The sequence below is a fragment of the Mauremys reevesii genome, linkage group 8 (assembly GCF_016161935.1).
Source record: "Mauremys reevesii isolate NIE-2019 linkage group 8, ASM1616193v1, whole genome shotgun sequence".
Classification (NCBI taxonomy): Eukaryota; Metazoa; Chordata; order Testudines; family Geoemydidae; genus Mauremys; species Mauremys reevesii.
This window is the reverse complement of record NC_052630.1, coordinates 86,184,459-86,207,840: the sequence shown is the minus strand read 5'-3', so window position 1 is coordinate 86,207,840 and position 23,382 is coordinate 86,184,459. Positions and strand designations below refer to the sequence as shown.

General features: G+C 42.3%; 1 protein-coding gene across 3 annotated transcripts in view; it reads right to left on the bottom strand.

The window, feature by feature from the left end:
* The window catches only part of SLC44A5 (solute carrier family 44 member 5), a 200,862-nt gene that overhangs the window by 141,770 nt on the left and 35,710 nt on the right, over positions 1-23,382 (bottom strand). The window contains exon 1 of one of the 3 annotated variants that reach the window (XM_039484190.1): positions 197-613. The exons of the other annotated variants lie outside the window; for them this stretch is intronic. Within the exon in view, the coding sequence (XP_039340124.1) occupies positions 197-218 (22 nt within the window). The 5' untranslated portion in view covers positions 219-613. Of the gene's footprint in view, positions 1-196; positions 614-23,382 lie in introns of those variants that run through there. 3 annotated transcript variants of the gene reach the window in all.

Genomic DNA, 23,382 nt, shown 5'->3' with positions numbered 1-23,382 from the left:
TCAACCACCCTAACACCTTTGGCTAGAACATATTAAAACGTCTGGGCATTTTTCACAGCTCAAAGTTCCTATCAATTAAGGAATAAAGGCTGATTAAGGTACCCAGGGCATGGACTTTCTTGAGCAGGGATGCTTTTTTTTCTTTTTTTTTTCTTTTTGTGGAGACCCTGCCCATGCCCCCCCCAACCATGTATACCTTTTCCTGGTTGCTGATCCATCAGTAGCTGCCTCCTCTCCCTTCTTTAGCTGTCAAATGCCACTTGCTGTAAGTGGATTGTGGGTTGCACAATGAAACTTATTGGCTATCCTAACAGAGCTGTGTACTCAGAAAGGAGGGGGAGGTGCATGAGAGATAAACAGAGAAGGGAAGTGAGGAAACAGGACAGCTACAGAGAAAGGAGCCAACATGAGAGAAGAAAAGAGGGGGACAAGAATCCAAAAAATGGGAAAGAGTAAAAGACAGAGCCAGCCAGAAAGGGGTGGGAGAGCAGGAAGAGAGAAGGAGAAATGAGAGGTGACAGAAAGCACCAGTAAAAGTGGTGTAGCTGCCCTATAAAAGCAGCAGACATACAGAAGCACACATTAATGAGAACAGACAAAAAGGAGAGCTGGGTCCAGAAAGAAAAAACAAAAGGAAATAAATGAGACACAGAACTTCTAAATTACTGAGTTTTAACATAAACATATTACCTCCGACATCTTTGCAATATGTTCTTGAAAGATATCCCACAGTTCTGCTAATTTAGGACAGTGTCTGGTGTTGCTGATAATTGGACTTGGTTTAACTCTCTCTGCCATTAGGCATATAACTAAGTCAGTGGGGCAGGCGGTGTAATTTTAAAAATTACCTGCTACTGCAGCAGATTTTTTTTTTCTGAATTTCATGGGGGAGTTTTTAAATCCCACTCTGACAGTGATTAGCACTAAAAGTGATTGTGACAAAGACAACCTGCTCCCTTTATTTAGTTCATCTGTGATTTAACCTAACCTCTCCATAGATCCCACTCTGTACAAACCCAAATGGGAGATGCTACCCTTTAAAATGAATGAAAAAGAGCTTAGCACAAAAATACTTTTAGAGAGCGAGAGCAGGAAGCTTGAAGTGATGTGGGAATTAAGTTTTTGTAATATGTTTAAAGTTCTCTATAGCATTAGATTTTTATTTATTAACATTGTTTATTATTATCCCTGACATTAAACAGCAGATAGTAACTAACAGGGAGAAACACCAAGGGTCAGATTCACCCTCGTTACACTTACATAAGCTAGTGTAGACTCAGATTTGCAAAAACACCTTAGCGAGTTAGACATCTCACTCCCATGGTCTTTCCCATGGGAGGTGGGCACCTAACTCCGTTAAGTGTTTTGAAAATCCCACTTTGGCAGAGGGTCTGGTGATGGAAAACGTGCTCCATGGGAGCAGGATGCAGTTGCTCACTGGGTGAAAGGGAGAGGGCAGTGAGTCACTTTGCAATTAGGAAGGACACATGATCAGGGCAGGTGGTGAGTGTAACGTTAGTGGCTGGCTCCATTCAGCATAGCTCTTTTGGAGTCTGACAGAAGTTAAAACTGCCCTACAGTGAAAATTCCAAGCGAGGTTTGTTAACAGAAACTCTGCCAAGAGTTTAAAAGGATGAGGTGTGGAGGGAAGGGAGGAGGGGCACAGCTCCCTCTTCTCTGCTACATGTGGAGGGAGAGCTGTCTCTCCTCTCCCAGGCTTGGTACAGGCTCCCCTCTTGTTCAATCTGCCTTAACAACTGACACCACCCAAACTCACTGAATTAATACCCTTTGGACTCAAGGGGTTTGCAAATGCATAATTTATTCCTCTATGCACCAGCTTTTCTGACTTCAGGTTTGTTTGGGATAGAGGTAAATCTAGTTCAACAATAATAATTAACACATGGTATACTTAGACTCATAGACTTTAAGGTCAGAAGGGACCATTATGATCATCTAGTCTGACCTCCCGCACAACGCAGGCCACAGAATCTCACCCACCCACTCCTGTATCAAACCCCTAACCTATGTCTGAGTTACTGAAGTCCTCAAATCATCGTTTAAAGACTTCAAGGTGCAGAGAATCTTCCAGCACATGATCCATGCCCCACACTGCAGAGGAAGGTGAAAAACCCCCAGGGCCTCTGCCAATCTGCCCTGGAGGAAAATTCCTTCCCGATCCCTAGACCTTCTGGGCCAGCTCCTTAGCTGGTGTAAATCAGAGTAGATTCATTAATTTTAGTGCTGCTGCACTGTAATTCACCTCAGGATCTGGCCCTCACTAATACGCACAACGTCCATATTAGGTAACCAGGAGCGGTGCCAGGGTTTCTGGCACCCTAGGCAGAATTCGGGGGGCGGCATTTTGTGCGCTCCCCACGGGGCGCGCGGGAGCTTCCGGTTCCACTCCCATTGCGCCGCCGAAGAAGGACCCTCCGCCAAAATGCCGCAGGCAACAGCGGCAGTCATTGAGCTGCTCAATTGCCTGCCACTGTTTTCTGCGGCACGTCGGCAGAAGGTGCTTCTTCGGCAGCGCAACGGGAGCGGAACAGGAAGCTCCCATGCGCCCCGTGGGGAGCACACAAAATGCCGCCCCCGGAATCCTGGCGCCCTAGGCGACCGCCTAGGGTCGCCTAATGGAAACGCCGGCCCTGTAGGTAACTACCATGACCCTCATTTTGCAGACACACATTGATATTAAGTGTCTTCCCAAGGCCCGTGTTGAGTCAGTGGCAAAACCTTAATGAGAATCCATGAGCCGTTTGCCCCCAGCCCACAGAAGGCAGTGTGGTCAAGTAATAAGGCACAGCTGAGAGATACGAAGCTCTCTAGCCCATTGTAACTAAGAAATGTTGGTACAGGGGAAAAAAAGTGTGTGCTATACCAGTGGCTTTCAAACTTTTTTTCTGGTGACCCAGTTGAAGAAAATTGTTGATGCCTGTGACCCAACGGAGCTGGGGATGAGGGGTTTGGGGTACAGAAGGGGGCTCTGGGTTTGGGGAGGCTCAGGGCTGGGAGGTGCAGGAGGGAGTCAGGGCTCTGGGCTGAGGGTACAGGTTCTGGGGTGGGGCCAGGGGTGTGGGGTTACCTCGAGCAGCTCCCGGTCAGTGGCGCAGCACAGGTGCAGAGGCAGGCTTCCTGCCTGTCCTGGCACCACGGACCCCAAAAGCAGCCAGCAGCAGATCCGGCTCCTAGATGGAGGCACAGAAGTGGCTACACGCGGTTCTCACCCACAGGCACCGCGCCCCTCCCCCCAGCTCCCATTGGCTGGGAACATGGAGCCGGTGCACAGAGCCCTGTGGCCCCTCCGCCTAAGAGCCGGGCCTGCTGCTGGCCGCTTCTAGGGTGCAGCGCGGTGTCGGAACAGGTAAGAACTAGCCTGCCTTAGCTGGGCAGCACTGTCAATGGGACTTTTAACAGCCCGGTTGGCGGTGCTGACCAGAGCTGCCACAACCCAGTGCCTTCCATTCTGCAACTCAGTTCCGAGTCGTGACCCACAGTTTGAAAACCACTGTGCTTACCTCTAGCATCTATAACAAATTCTGAGCCTCATGCAAGTGCCACAGAAATATTCTATCAGAGCAGTAGGATACAAAACCTTTACATTTTTAGCATTAATTAACAGTCTCACCCATCTATATTTAAAAAAAATAAAAAAATAAAACACCTAAAATGTCCATATTGCTGCATGCCCAAGATTGCTTTGAAGTGTTCCTCTCTGCATGGGAAAAATTCCAGGGAGTAAATTCTGCAAATGATGACTCAGCAAAATTTCTCCAGAGTTGAGCTTTCAGTTCAGAACAGAAGCAGCCGAGAGTACAGTTCATGGCATCCTAGGTGAAGCTGTACATGTGATGCTGGGGACAAGTGGCCTGATTTCCAGAGGTATAGAGCATTTACAGCTCCCAATGATTTCTAAGGGAGTTGTGAGTTCTTAGCCCCCCGAAAATCAGGCCATGTGAGAACAAGGAGAAATGATTTTTACAAGGCTAGTGCCCAACATTTACAAAGAACCACTAAAATCATGTCTCAATTATGGGTTTTTCCCATCTGCCTTGCTTTTCTATGTCATTCTTTTCAGCAATAAAATGTTTCTATTATAAAAACTTGGCAGTTGTATTCCTCAATCTGTTTTCTAAATACTTATCTAACCTCTTACACCCAAATCCTCAAAGGCATTTAGGCACCTAACTCCCATTGACTTCCTTCTCCTTACTTCTCTGCAAAACCTTACATTTTCTGTTGCAGTTCTGCAATTGCCCCATATTCTTTTTTCTATATTTTACAAGCCCCACCAATAACTCTGAAGCATCTTGTTATGGTCACTATGATTCTGGTCAAGGACCATTTGAAGTCCATTAATACCTCTCCTAACTGGCCAGAGGGATCTGTTGTAATAACTGGGCCTACAAATTTACCCTAATTGTGAGCTCAACTGTAAGTAGTAAGTGAAAGTTCATAAAATGTCACAATAACCTATAATAGTAAGTGTTGACGGGAAAAGGTGCAAAAGGGAGATAAAGACTGAATTAATCCATACAAAAAGGCTTACTGGTATAATTCAAGGACTGTTTTTACAAATCATCCCTGGTAACCAAGAAAGGTGTGGGACCAAAAATTAATAAACCAGAATTGGTGCATAGGAAATGAGGCCTAAGTGGTGAACAAAATAATGAGGGGATCAGCTGTTCCATCCATCACTCCCTTTTGGCGTCCTTAAAAGAAAAGTATTATGGGAAAATTTGGAGAAGCAAATGCAACAATCACTAACTGAAAGAAGGGCAAGGAGAAAGCTTCACCATCATGGGTATCACCCCTGCCCACTCCTGGGACCCTGGGATCCATTGTGACACCATTGGGCTTTCATTGTCCTAATCCTGAAAGATTTCAGGACAAGACTGCAGTTCATGGATCTTCCCTAGACTGTGCCTGAAATATAGATATTTTCTTTCTAGTCCCTTATTATCTCCTTGTGGTCATGAGACATTCTGAATATCTTCTAAATCTTCTAATTTCTTTCCTTCCTTCCTCAGAATTATTAAATGGATCCCATCTGGCCCTGAAATTTTGTGCATCTTCATTCTAATTTCCTGACCACCTATACTTTTATAACCCTCCTTGCTTTAGGCATTTTACTCCCTTCCTTCCTTCTCCTTTGTGAGCACTGAGGCAAAGGATTCATTTAATAATTTTTTCCAAATCAATGTCTACAATACCCTGTCAATAAATTACCTGTCTATCCATTAGAGGCCTCTCTTCCACATTCACTGACCTTTCGTGCCTCATATACTTGTAATATTAAAAGGCCTTTTTTCTTAATCTTATCTGCATTTCTTCTCCTTCACCTTTGCTTTTCTTGTCATTTTTCCTCTCTTCCATTCATACATAACCTATTAACTTTTCTGTACTTTTGGTAATTTCTTTGCCAAAAATAATTGAGTGTTCATCAGACTAGCCTCTTATAATCCTGGTGTATTGATAGCTGTTCGGTATACCTTTAATTTGGGGACATAAATTTATCTTTGAATAATTTTCTTCCCTTCCCCCAAATGTCCTTTCTGACCTATCTTCACTGATTTTTGATCATCTTTCCTGGAAGTCTTTAGCTGCCCTCAATATTTGTGGCAACATAGGATTTCCGGCAAGAAAGCACCTTATCAAGGTTGACTTCTTTACCCACACAAGCTGGAGAGAGAGTTCAAAGAAGGGCAACTAACAGAATAAAAGATTCAGAAAATAAAATATACAAGGAGAGCTAAACTAGGTGTAGACTGGAGCACAGCTGGCAAAGGAGCAGCAGATAGAGGGATAGCTCAGTGGTTTGAGCATTGGCCTACTAAACCCAGGGTTATGAGCTCAATCATTAAGGGGGCCATTTAGGAAAATGGGATTTTAAAAAAAAATCTGGGGATTTGTCCTGCTTTGAGCAGAAGTTTGAACTAGATGATCTCTTGAGGTCCCTTCCAATCCTGATAGTCTATTATAGTGATTTACAAATACAAAGAAGGATGTTATCAAGATGACAGGGAGCAATTCTTAAAAGATGACATGATGAGCAATAATGGGTCTGTTTCTCCAGTGTTTACCATCTTGAGAAGTCATTTACCCCAATTTGAAATTGTTGCCATCTTGATTTGTTAGCATTTTACACTCACTTTGCACAGGTTTCAGAGTAGCAGCCATGTTAGTCTGTACCCGCAAAAAGAACAGGAGTACTTGTGGCACCTTAGAGACTAACAAATTTATTTGAGCATAAGCTTTCGTGGGCTACAGCCCACTTCATCGGATGCACAGAGTGGAACATACAGTAAGGAGATATATATACACACATACAGAGAACATGAAAAGGTGGGAGTTGCCCTACCAACTCTAAGAGGCTAATTAATTAAGAGAAAAAACTTTTGTAGTGATAATCAAGATAGCCCATTTCAGACATTTTGACAAGAAGGTGTGAGGATATTTAACATGGGGAAATGTTAATGTGTGTAATGGCTCAGCCATTCCATCTCTATTCAAGCCTAAATTGATGGTATCCAGTTTGCATATTAATTCAAGTTCAGCAGTTTCTCATTGGAGTCTGTTTCTGAAGCTTTTCTGTTCCAAAATTGCCACCTTTAAGTCTGTTACTGAGTGACCAGAGAGGCTGAAGTGTTCTCCTACTGGTTTTTGATTGTTATGATTCCCGAAGTCAGATTTGTGTCCATTTATTCTTTTGCGTAGAGACTGTCTGGTTTAGCCAATGTACATGGCAGAGGGGCACTGCTGGCACATGATGGCATATATCACAGGTGCTAATGACTAAACCCAATGCAAGAGAGCAGAGAAATAGGCCCAATGGATTTGAAGTGCAAGTGGAACATTTTCTATCAACTACACTTATACTGGGAGAACCACAAGCTGCCCATGTAAAAAATAGCTTTCCAGAGCTGGAGCAGGTAGAAACACTAGAAATATGAACTCCCAAATGTTGTATCACTAAAGACAGTCTTGCCCCATGGGGCAAATCAGGGCAGGGCAGGGCTTGGCCATTAGTAGTACAGCTCTTCAGAGAGCCATGCAGCTGTTGTATAGGGTAGAACGAATACAGTCAACATGAAGGGCAACACAAAAGAAGAGATTATACACAGGGCTGCAGATTCTTTTCCCGGGAAAGTCACATCCCTGCCTCCTCCACAGGTCCCTCCCTCCAAATCCTTCACCTTGTGATGCACACATGGAAATGCCACAAGGAGATACAGCATTTCCTTGATCCTCTTTTCCCCTGTGTAACAGGGTTTGGCTGCCTCCCATGCACCCCCTCCTGGCCAGGAATGTCTCTGGGCTACCCTGTTAATAACTTCTCCCTCAAACGGCTCATTACTCAGATTCCACACTTTTTCTGAGGTCAAAATACTTTATTGGGGTTTGCATTTATTAACAGAACATTACTCAAAATAAAACTCAAAGTCCAAAATTAAAGTCACACACACAAGCATTTCTCTTTCTACTCCCAGGTCTCCCCGCCTGAGGAGCTTTGGCACTCTTTCCCTTACCTATTCAGGGTCTCTTCTGTATTACCAGGCTACTTGCAGCCCTTCCTCACTAGAGTCTTAATCCCAGGACATCGCTAGAGCCTGCGCTCATTCCTCATAGTCTCTGTTCTCCCTAAGCATCCCTTCCCCCCTCCTCCCCCAGTAGTTTCCAGCTGCTCTTTACAGGGGAATCACCTGATCCCTCTCAGGTGAGGTTCATCCTGTAGCCATAGTGGGTTCAACCCCAGGCTCTCACACTCTTCCAATGGGACTTTTTTCTATTTTCTCTTCATTTAACAATAACTATCACATTATATTCGTAACAGAAAGCAAAACATTAAAGATAAAAATCAGTATCAACAATTCCTAACATTTTATCTAGAAAGGCAAATTCCCAAAAACATCTTGGAGAAAGAAAGAAAGAAATTTGCATAAGTCTTAGTCTTGTAGTTTTAATCTCATACAGCAATTAGAGTTTCTTAGATTAATGTTGGTTCTTATACCAAAAAGATATTAAGCTACAGTCAGTGCTCTCAAAAGTCTAATAAAAAATCTGTTGGATCAACATCAGGACCAATGGGATTTTAGCATGGCAAAGCACAATATTCTTACCAGTGAAGTAGCCTGTCTAGCTAACAGTGCTATAAAGAAATAAGAAATTTAATTTAACAAGGGAATATTTATGAGCAATTTTAATTGCAAGGGTTACGGTGCTTGAGTAGGGTTCTTGCAAAGTCATTATGATGTGCAAACCAGAAACAGAGAAGTAGGCGTGGTATTGTGGGACTTACTCATTATGTTTCATGACTCTTTTGCAACCTTTGTTTATTTTATTTATTTACTGCAAGAACAATAGCCTATGCCTTTTGCAAAGTTTAAAAAAATAAATATACCACATTGCTAGCCACGATTTGAAAAAAATCACAATCCAGAAAATAGAAAAATAACTATACGGAAAGAGAGAGCTATATTTGCTGTGGTATCTATTTCTTCATGCTTTTAAGCAACACATTTCCTCCTTCTCATTAAGTGAGCATTGACTGCCTATCCTGGAGCTGGTAACAAAGCTTCTGTTGTGTCTTTCACTCTTTAACAGTTCTGTTCTCTGTGCGAGCATTGGGTGTCACCTAGTATACAGTGGTTCTCAACCAGGGGTACACAGAGGTCTTCTGGGGGTACATCAACTCATCTAGATATTTGCCTAGTTTTACAGCAAGCTACATAAAAAGCACTAGTGAAGTCTATACAAACAAATTTCACATGACTTGTTTATACTACTCTATATACACTGAAATGTAATTACTGTACAGTATTTATATTCCAATTGATTTATTTTAGAATTATACGGTTAAAAATGAGAAAGTAAGTACTTTTTCAGTATTAGTTGCTGTGACACCCTTGTTTACAAAATCAGATATAAAAATATAAGTAGTTTTTAAGCAAGGTGAAACTTGGGGGTACACAAGACAAATCAGACTCCTGAAAGGGGTACAGTAGTCTGGAAAGGTTGAGAGCCACTGACCTAGTAAATTCTTCTTAGGATGAATTGTTCCTTACAGTGCTGTTAGTTCTGTGCACTCAGGTTCCAGACACCCAAGTGAAGCCAAAGAGTTTCTGATAGGGAAATTCCCTATGGCCCCTTGCATCACTCACCCCGTCTATGCAGAAGGCATTCTGGGGCAGGCCAGGCCCAGGAGCAGGATGGAGGCACTGTGGCTTCTCTAAATTATGCCAGAGGTTGGTTCAGCATGCAGCCAGCCCCAGGAATGGGGAGGCACACAGATGACTTAGGGCCAGTCTACACTAGAAGTGCTGCATCAGCACAGCTGCATGTGCTACAGTGGCGCAGCTGTATCAATCTGGTGAAGACATTCTATGCCAGGGGTCGGCAACCTTTCAGAAGTGGTGTGCCGAGTCTTCATTTATTCACTCTAATTTAAGGTTCCGTGTGCCAGTAATACATTTTAACGTTTTTAGAAGGTCTCTTTCTATAAGTCTATAATATACAACTAAACTATTGTTGTATGTAAAGTAAATAAGGTTTTTAAAATTAAGACACTGCATTTAAAATTAAATGAAAATGCAGAGCCCCCCAGACTGGTGGCCAGGACCCAGGCAGTGTGAGTGCCACTGAAAGTCAGCTCGCGTGCCGCCTTCGGCACACGTGCCATAGGTTGCCTACCCCTGTTCTATGCCAATGGGAGAGAGCTCTCCCGTCAACATAATTATTCCACCTCTCGTGGAGGTGGAAGCGATATTGACAGGAGAGCATCTCCCACTGACATAGTGCTGGTGTGGACAGCGCTTACGGTGCTGTAACTTGTGTTGCTCGGGGGGAGGAGCTGCGTAGGGCACCAAAATGGCTAGGGATGGCCCTGGACCTGCCCTTAGAGACATCTTTGCCCCTTCTGTTCTGCTCAGCTGAGGATCCAGCCCACAGTATCTCCATTACAGTGCTAGATACTTGAAATAATCTGTTGGGGGTGTCGGGTCAGGGGGAAAGGGGAATTTTGACTTATCCATTTCACAACACATTTGTTCTAAGAGCAGGGGCGGCTCTAGCAATTGCACCACCCCAAGTAGGGCGGCACGCCGCGGGGGGCGCTCTGGCAGTCGCCAGTCCCGCGGCTCCGGTGGACCTCCTGCAGACATGCCTGCAGAGGGTCCGCTGGTCCTGCGGCTCCGGTGGAGCATCCGCAGGCATGCCTGCGGGAAGTCCACCCGAGCTGCGGGACCAGCGGACCCTCCGCAGGCATGCCTGCGGCAAGTCCACCGGAGCCAAGTGCCGCCCCAAGCGCGCACTTGGGTCTAGAGCCGGCCCTGTCTAAGAGTATGTACTTTGTTGCCTCCCTCACTGGTCAAAACTGCCCCAAAGTGTGGAGCAACAGGAAAGCAGTCCAAAACCAAATATTACTAGTATGGCCTAATGGTTCAACAAAAACACACCGAAAATGGATTAGGTTTGAAGCCATCTTTAGGTAAGATTGTCCGGTGAGTTCTAGTCACATCTGAGCAGAGTCCACTAGAATTTTGTTTTACAATAAACAGAGGTTACAGTAAACAAACACTAATATTAAATTTAAATCAATAATTCCAACACAGCTAGAAGATTTAAAGCAATTCTCTGTATATTTGTAGATCTCAGCACCAACACATAATGATTAATGTTCCAGAGCAATTGCAAACATGCTAAGCCAGTGATTTTCAACCTGTGGTCCATGGACCCTTGGGGGTCTGAAGACTATATCTAAGGGGTCTGCAAAAGGTGACTATGAAAATAAAGTTTCAGATCCCAGAATAGGCATTTGATTTTTCTGATCAATTAAAAGTATGTGAATACCCCCACCTACAGGTCAAAACCCAGAAGTGTTGTCATTACCGTAGAAGCTCACAGCTTAGCGCCCTGTCTCATACTATGTCAAATGCCATGCCAAGTATGTGCAACATTTATAGTTGAATTCTGTTTAGTCAGTTTTCAATCTAAGACTTCTATGGTAGGAGTCTGTGGACCACAGGTAGAATTTCCGAAGGGGTCCGCACCTCCATTCAAAAATGTTTAGGGGTCCTCAAATGAAAAATGGTTGAAAACCACAGGGCTAAGCAATTGTCAGCTGACTACTGAAATTTCTTCGATTAATGTATTAACTGCAAAATCAGTATAAATACTCACTATGGGAATCCTAGTGTCAAATTAAAGAATCCTTTATGATATAAAGGAATTTCTTTGGCTATAATCCTAAATAGCCCCAAATAAGAAGTAACTTTTCTGTGAATCATAATAGATATCCAAGAAACTGAGGAACACATATGGAGGAGGGACTTCTAAAACACTTTTCTAAAACTGTCACTCTCCTCTCAAAAGCAGTGTTTTATCTGGGATGTGTATCATCCTTTTGGATTAGAATGAACCTCACACATGGTGAAATGGGTTTTCAATAACCTCTCACTATATTAGATTGGGTTGTCTGGATGGGAGCCAAAGGCTGGAATGCCTAAAACAGACTGTGTTTTGGCTTCTGGTTAACCAGTGTGGTACTGTGGAAGCTCATCTGTGCCTGGCTTGGTGAATCTAATTATAGAGTAAACCACCATCTTTGGGGATTGTCTGCCCTAGTTCTTGCAATCTGCCTTGAATGTGGCATCATCAGTATGGTCCATCTCAGGTACCCAGCCGCAACTCCATTCACTTATTTAAGAAGATAAATCAGATATTTGAAATACTTTGAAAGATATTGAAGCTACACATCAAAAACATATACAGTGGGATCAAATTATGTCTAGAATTTAAGACTTTGCAGAAAAGATGGGGGAATAAATGCTCTGATTAAGATAGTTTAGGTGTATTAGCTGTGGGAAGAAGATATAGTTCATGCAACTTGAATTTTAACCTTGTGAAGCAACTACAAATGCTCATCCATTCAGATTACTCAATTAGCTTAACAAACCAGACATTTTTCCTAAGTCTATGCAATGGTAGTGTTTCTGTTCTTCCCAACCTACTGCTTGCAGAATGGCACAGACAAGCCTTTTCACTTCTTTTTTTAATTATATTAAGATTTTTTTAATTAAACATTTAAAATTTTAATGTGCGTTTTATTATACATTAATCCTCCCCTTGCGGCCTGTATCTTGTCATGTTTCAGTACATTTCCCCAGCCTCTCTCCCCTGCTGCAGCTGCAACTGCAGTACAGTACTTATCCTGTGGCTGGAAAGACAACATGGACCTCCCTTTAAACTGCAATTAATGCAGCATGATTAATTGGAGTGAAGATAGTGCTCACAAAGAGCTTTGGACGCACCTCAACATGGCCAGAAACTAAGACACCTATTCATGCAGCCAACTGGGGATGGAATGGTGCAGTTAGGGGCTTGTTTTATAGACCTATTGGGGACACATTTCAAAGTAAGTGTGGGAGGGTAGACAGGAGTTATCTTGTGGCCAAGAACAACAGCAGGCTTGTCCATATGTCCATCAGAAAAAATTAGTTGCCCGCCAGTTATGCTCAGTAGGTGGCCATGTGGCATCAAACTAAAATAGGATTTCTGTCATACTGACAGCAAATGATACTGAGGAAGAGGATTAAATATTCCAAAATCAATTTCTGGATTAACACTTTGTATGTAGAAAATTGCTACTTTCTGCATACAGATGGTATGAATTACAAAGAAAGAGAGAATATCAAATCCAAACATGACTTGAAGATATATTTCACGACAAGCTATAATATTATTTGATCTTAACCATAACTGTAATAATCTAACAGGAATATATGCTTATGTAAATACTACTTTTTTGTATCTAAAGGTTGTTTTCCCCTCAAGTGAATCCAACTATGCCACATTATAACTCGGTAAATTCAGTATCTATGAGAATTTGACAAAATGCATAATTACTTGTTCAGGTTTCTGGAAAGAAACACTAATGAAATTATTCCTAAATGTTTGCAAAGAAACATACAATTCTCTAGGTGATAACCTAACAGTTTCTTATGGATAAGGAATAACATTTGTTAGCACTGCACAGAGTTAAGATGTTAATGAAAATAAGACCTCAATTCTTTAAGAAATTCTTTAATTGCAGAAATAAGTGAACTGAGCAACAGGCATTTATATTCCTTTTTAAAACTTACAACAAGAAGGGCTGAGTAATACAGTGAATTAATAAAAATATCTCGCTCTTAAACAATGTCTTCCATTCAAGGATCTCCACCACCACATTTAGCCCTAACTCCCTGGGAGGTAGGCAAGTTATTATATATTAAGGTTACAAATGGGGGATATTAAGACACAGAGGGGCCAAGGTCACACAGGAAATCTGTAGCAGACAGGTATAGAAACCCAGTGCTCGACTCCCAGAAGCGTGTCTAATCAATAACTCCAGCCATCAGTCTTTCTCCTGGCTAAATTACATTAAAAAATTACATAAAAGGAATGTTAAAAGTTGCAGAATATAGCACTAAGAAATCAGGGCATCTTAAAGTTAAGACTGCCTGCCCGCCCACTTCCTGGTTCCCAATAGGAACTCTGTAGTCTTGTACACGTATTTCACGGTACTCCCTTTTTCTTTTTCTATTTTTTTTTTTGCTCCGCCGGCGACCCCCCCACCATGTGTCTCGATATTTCCAATATTTTCTTCCTCTCATCTGGTCACCCTACATTTACCATATACCCTCTGCCTCACTCATTGAGCCTCCAGACCCAGCCACCTTCCATGCTGAATCCTGTCTTACTATCCAACCTGTGTTGGAATACTGAAGCAGTGATGTTTTCAAAATACATATAAAAATCAACATGCAGATACAAGGACACAACATTGAATTTTGGACCTCCAGGTCTGGATTTTGTCCCTTTCAATATGTCCCACTCGTTAGAGAATTCAGGCAGGATTTTGTACCATAATTCATATTCCCTCTTACTCATCTTTCCCAATGTCAAAAATGTTGGTGTTTTCATAGCCAGTAGTAAGTACCGTATATCAAATCAAGTGGTATTGTGATCATCAGATAATAGCTAGAGGCTCCCAATTTCAATCTTATTTGTCATCACTGATCTCTATTCCTAGAATTCAGTTTAGAATAGCATTGAGTGTTTTCTGCTCAAACTAAGTTAAAAAATAGGCCTGTTCTATTTCTTGAAACATGATCTTCCCTCCATACATTCTGCAAGTTTGTTGTCCTGATCACTACTTGGAGTCACTGAAATCTAACAAACTCAGCGGCTTTCCTTATCTATGAAAACATTTCCTGATCTACTTTTTATAACCCACATCAAGGTCTATGATGACATTAGTCACATGCCTACTTTTGTACTCAGATTTTTTTCACCCAAATATTTATTATTTCTGTCTGCAGATTCAAATATCACTACTCACCAACAGACCCTGGAAGGGTTTGTAAATATTAATTTTCAGCTGTAAAGAAAATCTGCTAAAATGTGGCTTTCTGCCAGTTTTATGAAAGACACAAAACAAAATGAGAGACAGAGAGAGAGAAAGAGAGCTCAGAAGTCTACCAACAACCATTTTTCATTGGTGAAGTTTTGTCATAAGCAAGAAGTGGTTTTCCCTTTAAATAAGAGTTATGCATCACAGTGGATGTAGAGCTGGAGGTGAAAGAGTAAAATCAGCTTGCTATGAAACTTGTACCCTAAATATGATTATGTTTTACCCATGTGACCATCAATGATCACAAACAAAACAGTGACAGCTTAGGCAGTGAGTATGTTGAGCAGATGATGAGGGGGTGTGAGGTAGGGACATGGGACAAGACACCAGATCTTTTTTCTCTATTCTCCCCCAAGCTCTTTTATTTTTATTTAGTTTTTGTTCTGGAGATAGTGTCAGATTTGAAGAGCTGGAAACAGTAACGGGGGTGGAGTGTACAAATTTCCCAAAATTAAAGAGGATAGAGAAAGAGAAGAGGATAAACCAAAGCTGGAGGTGGGATGTATCCCTTTTATTAGCACCAAGGCCCAGATCCACAGAGGTATTTAGGCTCTTAACTTCTATTAATTCCAATGGAAATTAGAAGCCTAAATACCTTTGTGGATCTGGACAACCACCTTTTTATTTAAAAGACTAATAGGCAACGCAGAGGTACTATAGATGCAAAGTCTGCAGCAACAACAAAAGAGGCAAAGAAAAATGCATTAATAGCAACAACTACAGTACAAGAATCTACTTGTCCTCCCCACTAAGATCTCAACCTACCCCTCTTTTTATTCTCGCATAAGTTCTCCATCAGGATTACTGAGACACCCCTATGTCAGTGGTGCAAGCAGCACCCAGCTAGGCTTTTTTCCCCTCAGATGGTTAGGGGAGACTTATTGCTACCACTGGAGTGCAATTAAAGAATCAGTGAAAGATACACTACAGTTTGTGAGCAATTACCATTCAGAGGGTAAAATATAGCATCCAAAGAGGTAGGTCAGTCTGTCCACTCTTCCTGATTGAATGTTTGGCTTTGCTGTTCTCTTTTTAAAAAGCACTTGTGAGGGGCAGGGATCATAGGCGTTGAGTTTCTAATCTGCCGGGGGGTGCTCTCCCCCAGCTCCGCCCAGGCCCTGCCCCCACCCCACCCCTTCCCCCAATGCCCCACCCCTGCCCTGCTTCTTCCCACCCCTGCCCCCACCTCTTCCTGCACCCGCTCCATCTCTTCCTGCCCAGTTCCGCCCCCTCCCCGAGCACGTTGTTCCCCCTTTCCCCCTCGCTCCTCCTCATTCCCCCCGAGTGCCTCCTGATGCCATGAAACAGCTGATCCGTGGCAGGTGGGGGAGGGGCAGGGAGGTGCTGATCATCCAGGCCCACGAGTGGGCAGGAGGCACTGGGGAGAGAGGTGTTGATAGGGGGGCTGCTGATGGGTGCTGAGCATCCACCATTTTTTCCCCGTGGGTGCTCCAGCCCCGGATCACCCATGGAGTCGGCGCCTATAGCTGGGATTAAAAGCAAACCAACCACACACTGTAAAGGAAAATCACATAATAATGGACAGTATCCCTCCCAGGCCTGGGTATATACCTTACACGCCCCTAGGCACACCATCTTCAGTGCGCCCCACCCCCACCCCCGCACAGCCTACAGCTGACCTTTGTGTTTTCTGTAAAAAAAAAAAAAAATGAAACTTTTAACTCACTTAACTTTTAGGGGCCCCTAGAATGCCGGCACCCCTCAGCACATGCCTACTGTGCCTAACTGGAAATCCAGCCCTGATCCCTCCTGACATGGAGGAATAGAAAAATGGTCCTTCCATCTTCTGACATCAGTTACTAAAACCAGAATTATTTTGTACTTGGCCTGGAACTGGAAAATTCACTGGAAATCCTACCCCAGCTCTAGCACTAGAGGGAGCCTCTCAGCTGTGTGGGGGCAGGGCAGGATAACAAACAGACAGGCAAGAGGAGGGCAGTTATGCAGATCCGTAGTCCAACTCTTTCCTTACTGTAGAGAGATTCAAAGACCTTGGAGGCTACACCAGCAATTAGACTGAAGGAGTCATCTGGGCTGCAGGTGGTAAAATCTTGCCCTCTTGTAATTCCAGCTCAGTTACTTTGCTGGGCACGGGATTTTGGCCAAAGTGAGAAAATTCAGTAATACAGGTTAGGAGCAGACATCACAAGTTGTACTTGTTCATGTATTTGGACAAATATAACTTAGTATTAACTATACATGCAACTTCAACATTTGCTAGTAAATGCACTGTGGGATCTCTTGTAAAAGTATTAATAAATGAAGCCTCAATAGTATGAGACCTCACTATAGCACTCTTCTTTTAAATATTTGCTGAGATTGTGTCACCACCGGTTTGTGGAAAAGTGCAGATAACAGAGTACACAGATTAGTAAACATCTACGGGATTTTAGTTCTGACGTTTTTTTAAAAGCTATTAGTAACAGAATTAATCCAACAATTTAACAGACTGAGCCAAAAATAGCAAACAAACATGCCAATGGACCACCTCATCTCCCACCCCCATACCTTACAGCAGCATGTGGAAGTATAACAGGCATATGAGGAACCTCCATTCCTATTCTAAAGTTCTGTCTGCTACATAATTCAGTAATACCCGTCATTACAAGCTTCACTTTCTGCTACCACAGCATCATTGCTGGATTGGTTTGTTTGTTTTATGGGGGGAATGGGGGGAGTAGAGGGGGCGCGGCGGTGCTATGACCTAAGGCCCCAGTCCTGCAAACACTAATGCACATGTTTTACTACCATGAATAGTTACAGTACTAAAGTCAGATATGTGCATAAGTTCCTGGTACTACTCATGCATATGTTTAACTTTATCATCACAACTGGTCCCACAGACTGATGTCCATGCTTAACCTCACTACGATGACTACATATGGTAATAAAATTAAGCATGTACTAATGTGTTTGCAGGACTGATATTTATGTTTGACTGTCATGCAATACCTACCAATACTGGTCAGTGAAGTTAATAGATTATTATTTTATTAATACTTGGGAGGTGTATAATTTGCATAGCAGTCACACCAGTAGGCCCCAATCGAGGATGACGGTTCCATTACAAAAACACAATAAAAAGGTGGTCCTTATTCCAGAGCGCTTACAATTTAAGTAGTTATACTACTAATAAATATTTATATAGTTATATTAATATAATAAATACATCATTAATATAATACTTGAAACTTCTACAGGGCATTTCATGTGAGCACCTTACAGAGAGTGGTTTCAAGGCTTAATTACAACACTATGCAAGATAACAGACTATTGTTAGTCTCAGCAACCAAATCTGTAAACAGAAGCACAGAAGAATGACCTGTCTCTGGTCATAATGGCAGAACTTTCAACAGACCCTAGGAGTCCTGGCTCCTCGTCTTGCTCTGAGCACTAGACATTGGTTCTGCTCACAAGCGATAAACTAATAATGATGGCATTTTTAGTTGTTCAAAAAAATTGTTTATTAACAGGTTTTATAAAGAGTTTTGCATGCTTCAAGACATTTGCCAAAGTTAGGAAAAAATTCACAATGGAAATTTTTAACATTTTGTGGCAACTTTTTGCAAGGCAAAACCCAGAACTCTTGGTTCAGCTCCAATTGCAATTCCTTTTCCCAGTTTATTTTTCATGTCATTTGGTAAACTCCAAACCTTGATTTTCAAATTCCCCTATTCACTTTCCTAGTTCCATTATGTCTCTATTGTTCCCATACCCCACTACTTGAAAATACGCACCTCCAAATCAGCAGTCTTAAAACTATGCTTTAACCTTTGCATGGAATATATTTTCCCATTCTCTTTTTAGCTTAATGTTAATGAACTGCTGTCAGTATCGACTAAAGATTTTAAAAAAACAAACAAAAAAAAACAGGCAGTAATTTGGGAACAGTGCATCTGTTTCTCTAAAATGCTGCCTCTGCTCTCCTCCTGTTGTGTTATCAGCTCTGATCTTTGATTCTGTTTTGTATTCAGGCTAGAAATAAATTTAAATTCACTATGATCCCATTCTGCTGATGTACTGGAAAAGAAAATCAAATCTTTCAAAAGACTATGCTACTGTGGCCCCAATTCTACAAACACCTCCACATGTACTTAATGTAATGCATGTAAGAAGTCCTGCTGAGTCACACTTTTCACATGTGGAAGTGTTTGGAGGGTTGGGATCTATAACTTTAATTTCACTGCTCTTTCAAACAGACATACAGCCAGTGCGCAGTGTATTTTTAAAGATAACATCCCACATAAATACCAGCTATTGACTCCATAATCGGGCTACAGATTGCCAACAATAGGAATCTGCCCGCAGACTGGTGGCATTATATGGTTATGCATTTCCTCACCTAAATCCCTCCTTCGTATCCAGATACATACAGAGAACAATTGTTGTTGTGCACAGACACACAGATGACGTTTCAAATTTCTTCAGAAAAATATGTAATAAAAGCTCCAGTTGACTGAATAAGCATTTTCCCCTTTTGTGAAAAAGGGTTTTATTATTTAAAAGAAAAAAACCTCTTTTGAAGAATAAAATATACTGGTAATTAATAATCCAGGCATTGAAGAATACGCCTCTTGAGTTCTTTACTTTTCAGAAATTGAGGATGCCCTCTAATGCGAACAATAACAGTGCATAATGAAGGAAAAATTTCATTATTGTATGCAACTGTGTGATCTCAAATGATTTGTTTTCTTTTATTATTGATCTCCAGCTCTTTTAAAGCTTATTAACCCACTCTGATAGAAGTACATTCCAATAATGGCTGTTTATTTTCATTCTTCTTTCAAACTGAGAAATTAAAAAGTATTAACTTGTTAATTCATTCAGTCTCATGCATTGGGCACCACACTACAAGAAGGATGAGAAAAATTGGAAAGAGTCCAGCAGGGGGCAACAAAAATTATTAGGGGGCTGGAGCACATGATTTATGAGGAGAGGCTGAGGGAACTGGGATTAGTTAGTCTGCAGAAGAGAAGAATGAGGGAGGATTTGATAGCTGCTTTCAACTACCTGAAAGGGGGTTCCAAAGAGGATGGCTCTAGACTGTTCTCAGTGGTACCAGATGATAGAACAAGGAGTAATGGTCTCAAGCAGCAGTGGGGGGGGGAGGTAGGTTAGATATTAGGAAAAACTTTTTCACTAGGAGGGTGGTGAAGCACTGGAATGGGTTACCAAGGAAGGTGGTGGAATCTCCTTCTTGAGAGGTTTTTAAGGTCAGGCTTGACAAAGCCCTGGCTGGGATGATTTAATTGGGGATTAGGTCCTGCTTTGAGCAGGGGTTGGACGAGATGACCTCCTGAGGTCCCTTCCAACTCTGATATTCTATGATTTTAACTAAATCACACCACCATCCTGAAAATATAAACACACCCCATTAGAGCAGATAATGAAAATCTCACTGTGAAATTAAGTGCATGATGTTGTTTTGTTATATCATAGTCGATCTCCTGGCAGGAGCATACTTCACATATCAAGAAAAGCTTGTGGATTGTTTTCAAGGAGAGAAAGGGTTGAGAAAACAAAGTGAGTAGGCTAAAGGCCACCTTTCAAATTCGTTGCATGCCCCTTTGGCTCAACAATTCGCAGGATTAGGTACTAAGATACCTTTCCCATATTCCATCAGCATCTTCCTCCTTATAAACTCCCATTTATTTTCCCTTCAGGTCATTCCCAAACCCTAAAATGGATTGCGGCTCCAAAAACACTATCTATCACTTTGTAACTGTAGTGGATCCACAGATCTCAAGGGTACTTACACCAAGTGATCAGCAAAATCCTGCAATACTAGTTCTTGTATTCCTTCATCAGAAAGAATGAGTCCCCAGAGCTGTTTTAAATCTTTAAAAGCTTTGTTTGGAAAAGCATATGTGGATATTGTTTATTTTGGTCACTATTGACAATGGCATAAGGAGCCCTTTACCTTATCCGTTTCACATCCTGCACAGGTAGGTACTGGAAAAGCAGCATCCTCAAGCATTTAATAACTATGACTCTCTCCTCCCCAAAAAACATGAGATTCACTCACCTCCCCTGGGCTAATTCCCCTCCCTCCACCTAGGGCCAATATTGGCCTTTATTTCTGGTGAGAGGGGCAGGGGCAGCTCTAGCCTTTTTGCCGCCCCAAGCACAGCAGGCAGGCTACCTTCAGTGGCGTGCCTGCAGGAGGTCCGCTGGTCCCGCGGCTTCGGCGTACCCGCCGCCGAATTGCCGCCGAATCTGCGGGACCGTCAGACCTCCTGCAGGCAAGCCGCCGAAGGCCGCCTGACTACCACCCTCGCAGGGACCTGCAGGGCACCCCCCGCGGCTTGCTGCCCCAGCTTGGGGCGCTGGTGCCTGAAGCCGCTGCCCCAGAGGGGTATCCTGATGCACACTTATCTCCAGTACTACAGATGGCAGCCCCCCTCTCCATCACCTCCAGAACATCTTGCTGAAGTTCTAGCAGTACTTTCCCCCACTTTTTGTTTATCTACACCCTATCCATTGCCCTGCTAAACCCAGAGACTTCCTCATCAACCTCCTCTTGCATTAGCCAAAGTGGCCATCTAGCAGCCTAGGACGAAGCAGCTGGATGGAGGAAGTATGATTTGCTGTGATTGAGGGGCCTACTTACTTCCACTTTTCAACTCACATATCCAGGCACAGTTCATTTGGGCAGTGTCCAGTGCTTAATTTGTGCCAGGGCTTGCCAGGGCTGAGCCTCCTCACCTCTAGGCTTAGAAGTTCATAGCCCTGGCACCTTGGGGCTTGCTGCATCAGTTATGAATGTAAAAAAATTGCTTGAACCCCAGCACTGTTTTCATTACAAATTAAACACTGGCAGCGTCTACTGACTCCCTTCTCACCTTTTTTAAGCAGTGGCTGCAGTCTAGAGTTCTCTGCTTAGTATCCCCCTTTGTATCCCTTTTTTGAACTGTGACCCACTCCTGTTCCTGTTTTGTTTTTCATTGTCCCAAACCATTTAGCTGATCCCTGTGGGTTGTTTTTTTAATCTCTCCCCTCTGTAGAAAGGGAGGTCTTTCCTGTTCTCATTACACAGGAATCAAACAGATGAGCGCCTTTCACCAGCACAACATTCACTGTTTTTTTTCCCCTAATTTGCCTTGGTGATTGCAAAATGAGCTTTAAGACACCTGAACGGAATAGTCTCTTGCAGATGGGATTCCCACAATGCAGGTAAGTAGGCCGCTTGGAATATTTGCTATGTTCTACTTGTCACAACATTCAGTAATTCACAAAGGTCTCCCACCCATTAGTACAAATTAGCAAGGTTCTACTGGATGTGAATTGCATAAATGAGATGCAAATACAGATGATGTATGCATATGCACATGCACACTGTATACATATATCACTTTTTTCCACCTATAAACTACTTCTCATGATTATAACTTTTCTTTACTTTTATGTCCAAGAGTAATTTTCTGTTTCCAGAATTAAAGAGAGCATGCCAGGAAGAACATTTGCTCCTAAGAAATAATACCATCTATATTCAAACTGCAATACTTCACAAATCCCTCTCATTCTTTCAAATTATTTACTGGGATAAACATTACAAGAGTTCAAGTGAGTTGGCCACAAGGACATAACATTTATTATCTTCTTGCTATTTGTAACTGCTGTCTAGATACTAGCACAGATATCACATTGTACTGAAACCAACAGAAGGGGGTATTCACAGATATAGTTTGTTGCCCTTTGTCAGCTACCAGCAAAGCAATGGCACAAAAACTACTTATTCTGCTGCAAAAATCTAAAAATAAATACTGTATTACTACATTATTTGTTAGTCAGCTGCTTTTTAATAATCTGATCACGTCCAAGAAATCCTAACTCTCATGGAAAACTACAAGTGATGAAAAACCAATTAGTTGTACTGTACCATCCAGTACAAATAATAAGAACCAGAGCCATTATTCAAGGTATTCAATTATTTCAAAATACATTGATTATGAAGGACCCTAATTCAGTTAAAAATATTTCTAGGCTTCATGGCACAAAACCTTGCACAAGGCCACAGGAACTGCACACAATTGGTTCTGCAATGGGCCACCTGATTCAGCAAGATCTCTCCCTCCTTTTGCATGTCAAGCTGTACTGAAAAACACACACACACCACATCGGGTTGAAGCTTATATATAAATCCATGGTACGTCCACATCTTGAATATTGCGTGCAGATCTGGTCATCCCACCTCAAAAAAATATATATCTATATTGCAATTGGAAAAGGTTCAGAAAATGGCAACAAAAATTTTTAGGGGTATGGAACAGCTTCCATATGAGGAGAGATTAATAAGACTAGGACTTTTCAGCTTGGAAAAGAGACAACTAAGGGAGGGGGGGAATATGATAGAGGTCTATAAAATCATGACTGGTGTTGAGAAAGTAAATAAGGAAGTGTTATTTACTCCTTCTCATAACACAAGAACCAGGGGTCACCAAATGAAATGAATAGGCAACAGGTTTAAAAAACAAAAAAAAAAAGAAAGTATTTCTTCACACAACACACAGCCAACCTGTGGAATTCTTTGCCAGAGAATGTTGTGAAGGATAAGACTATAACAGGGGCCAAAAAAGAACTAGATAAGTTCATGGAGAACAGGTCCATCAATGGCTATTAACCAGGAAGGGCAGGGATGCAAAACCATGCTTTGAAGAGTCCCTAGCCTCCATTAGCCAGAATGTCCAACAGGGGATGGATCACTTATTGATTACCTGTTCTGTTCATTCCCTCTGAAGCACTTGGCATTGGCCACTGCCGGAAAACAGGATACTGGGCTAGATGGACCATCGGTCTGACCCAGTATGGCCGTTCTTATGGTCTTAAGCTTGGGAAGCTCATATAAATGAGAGCTCCCCTTCCTGCAGGCAACACCATGATCACTGGAATTTATGATTAACCCACAG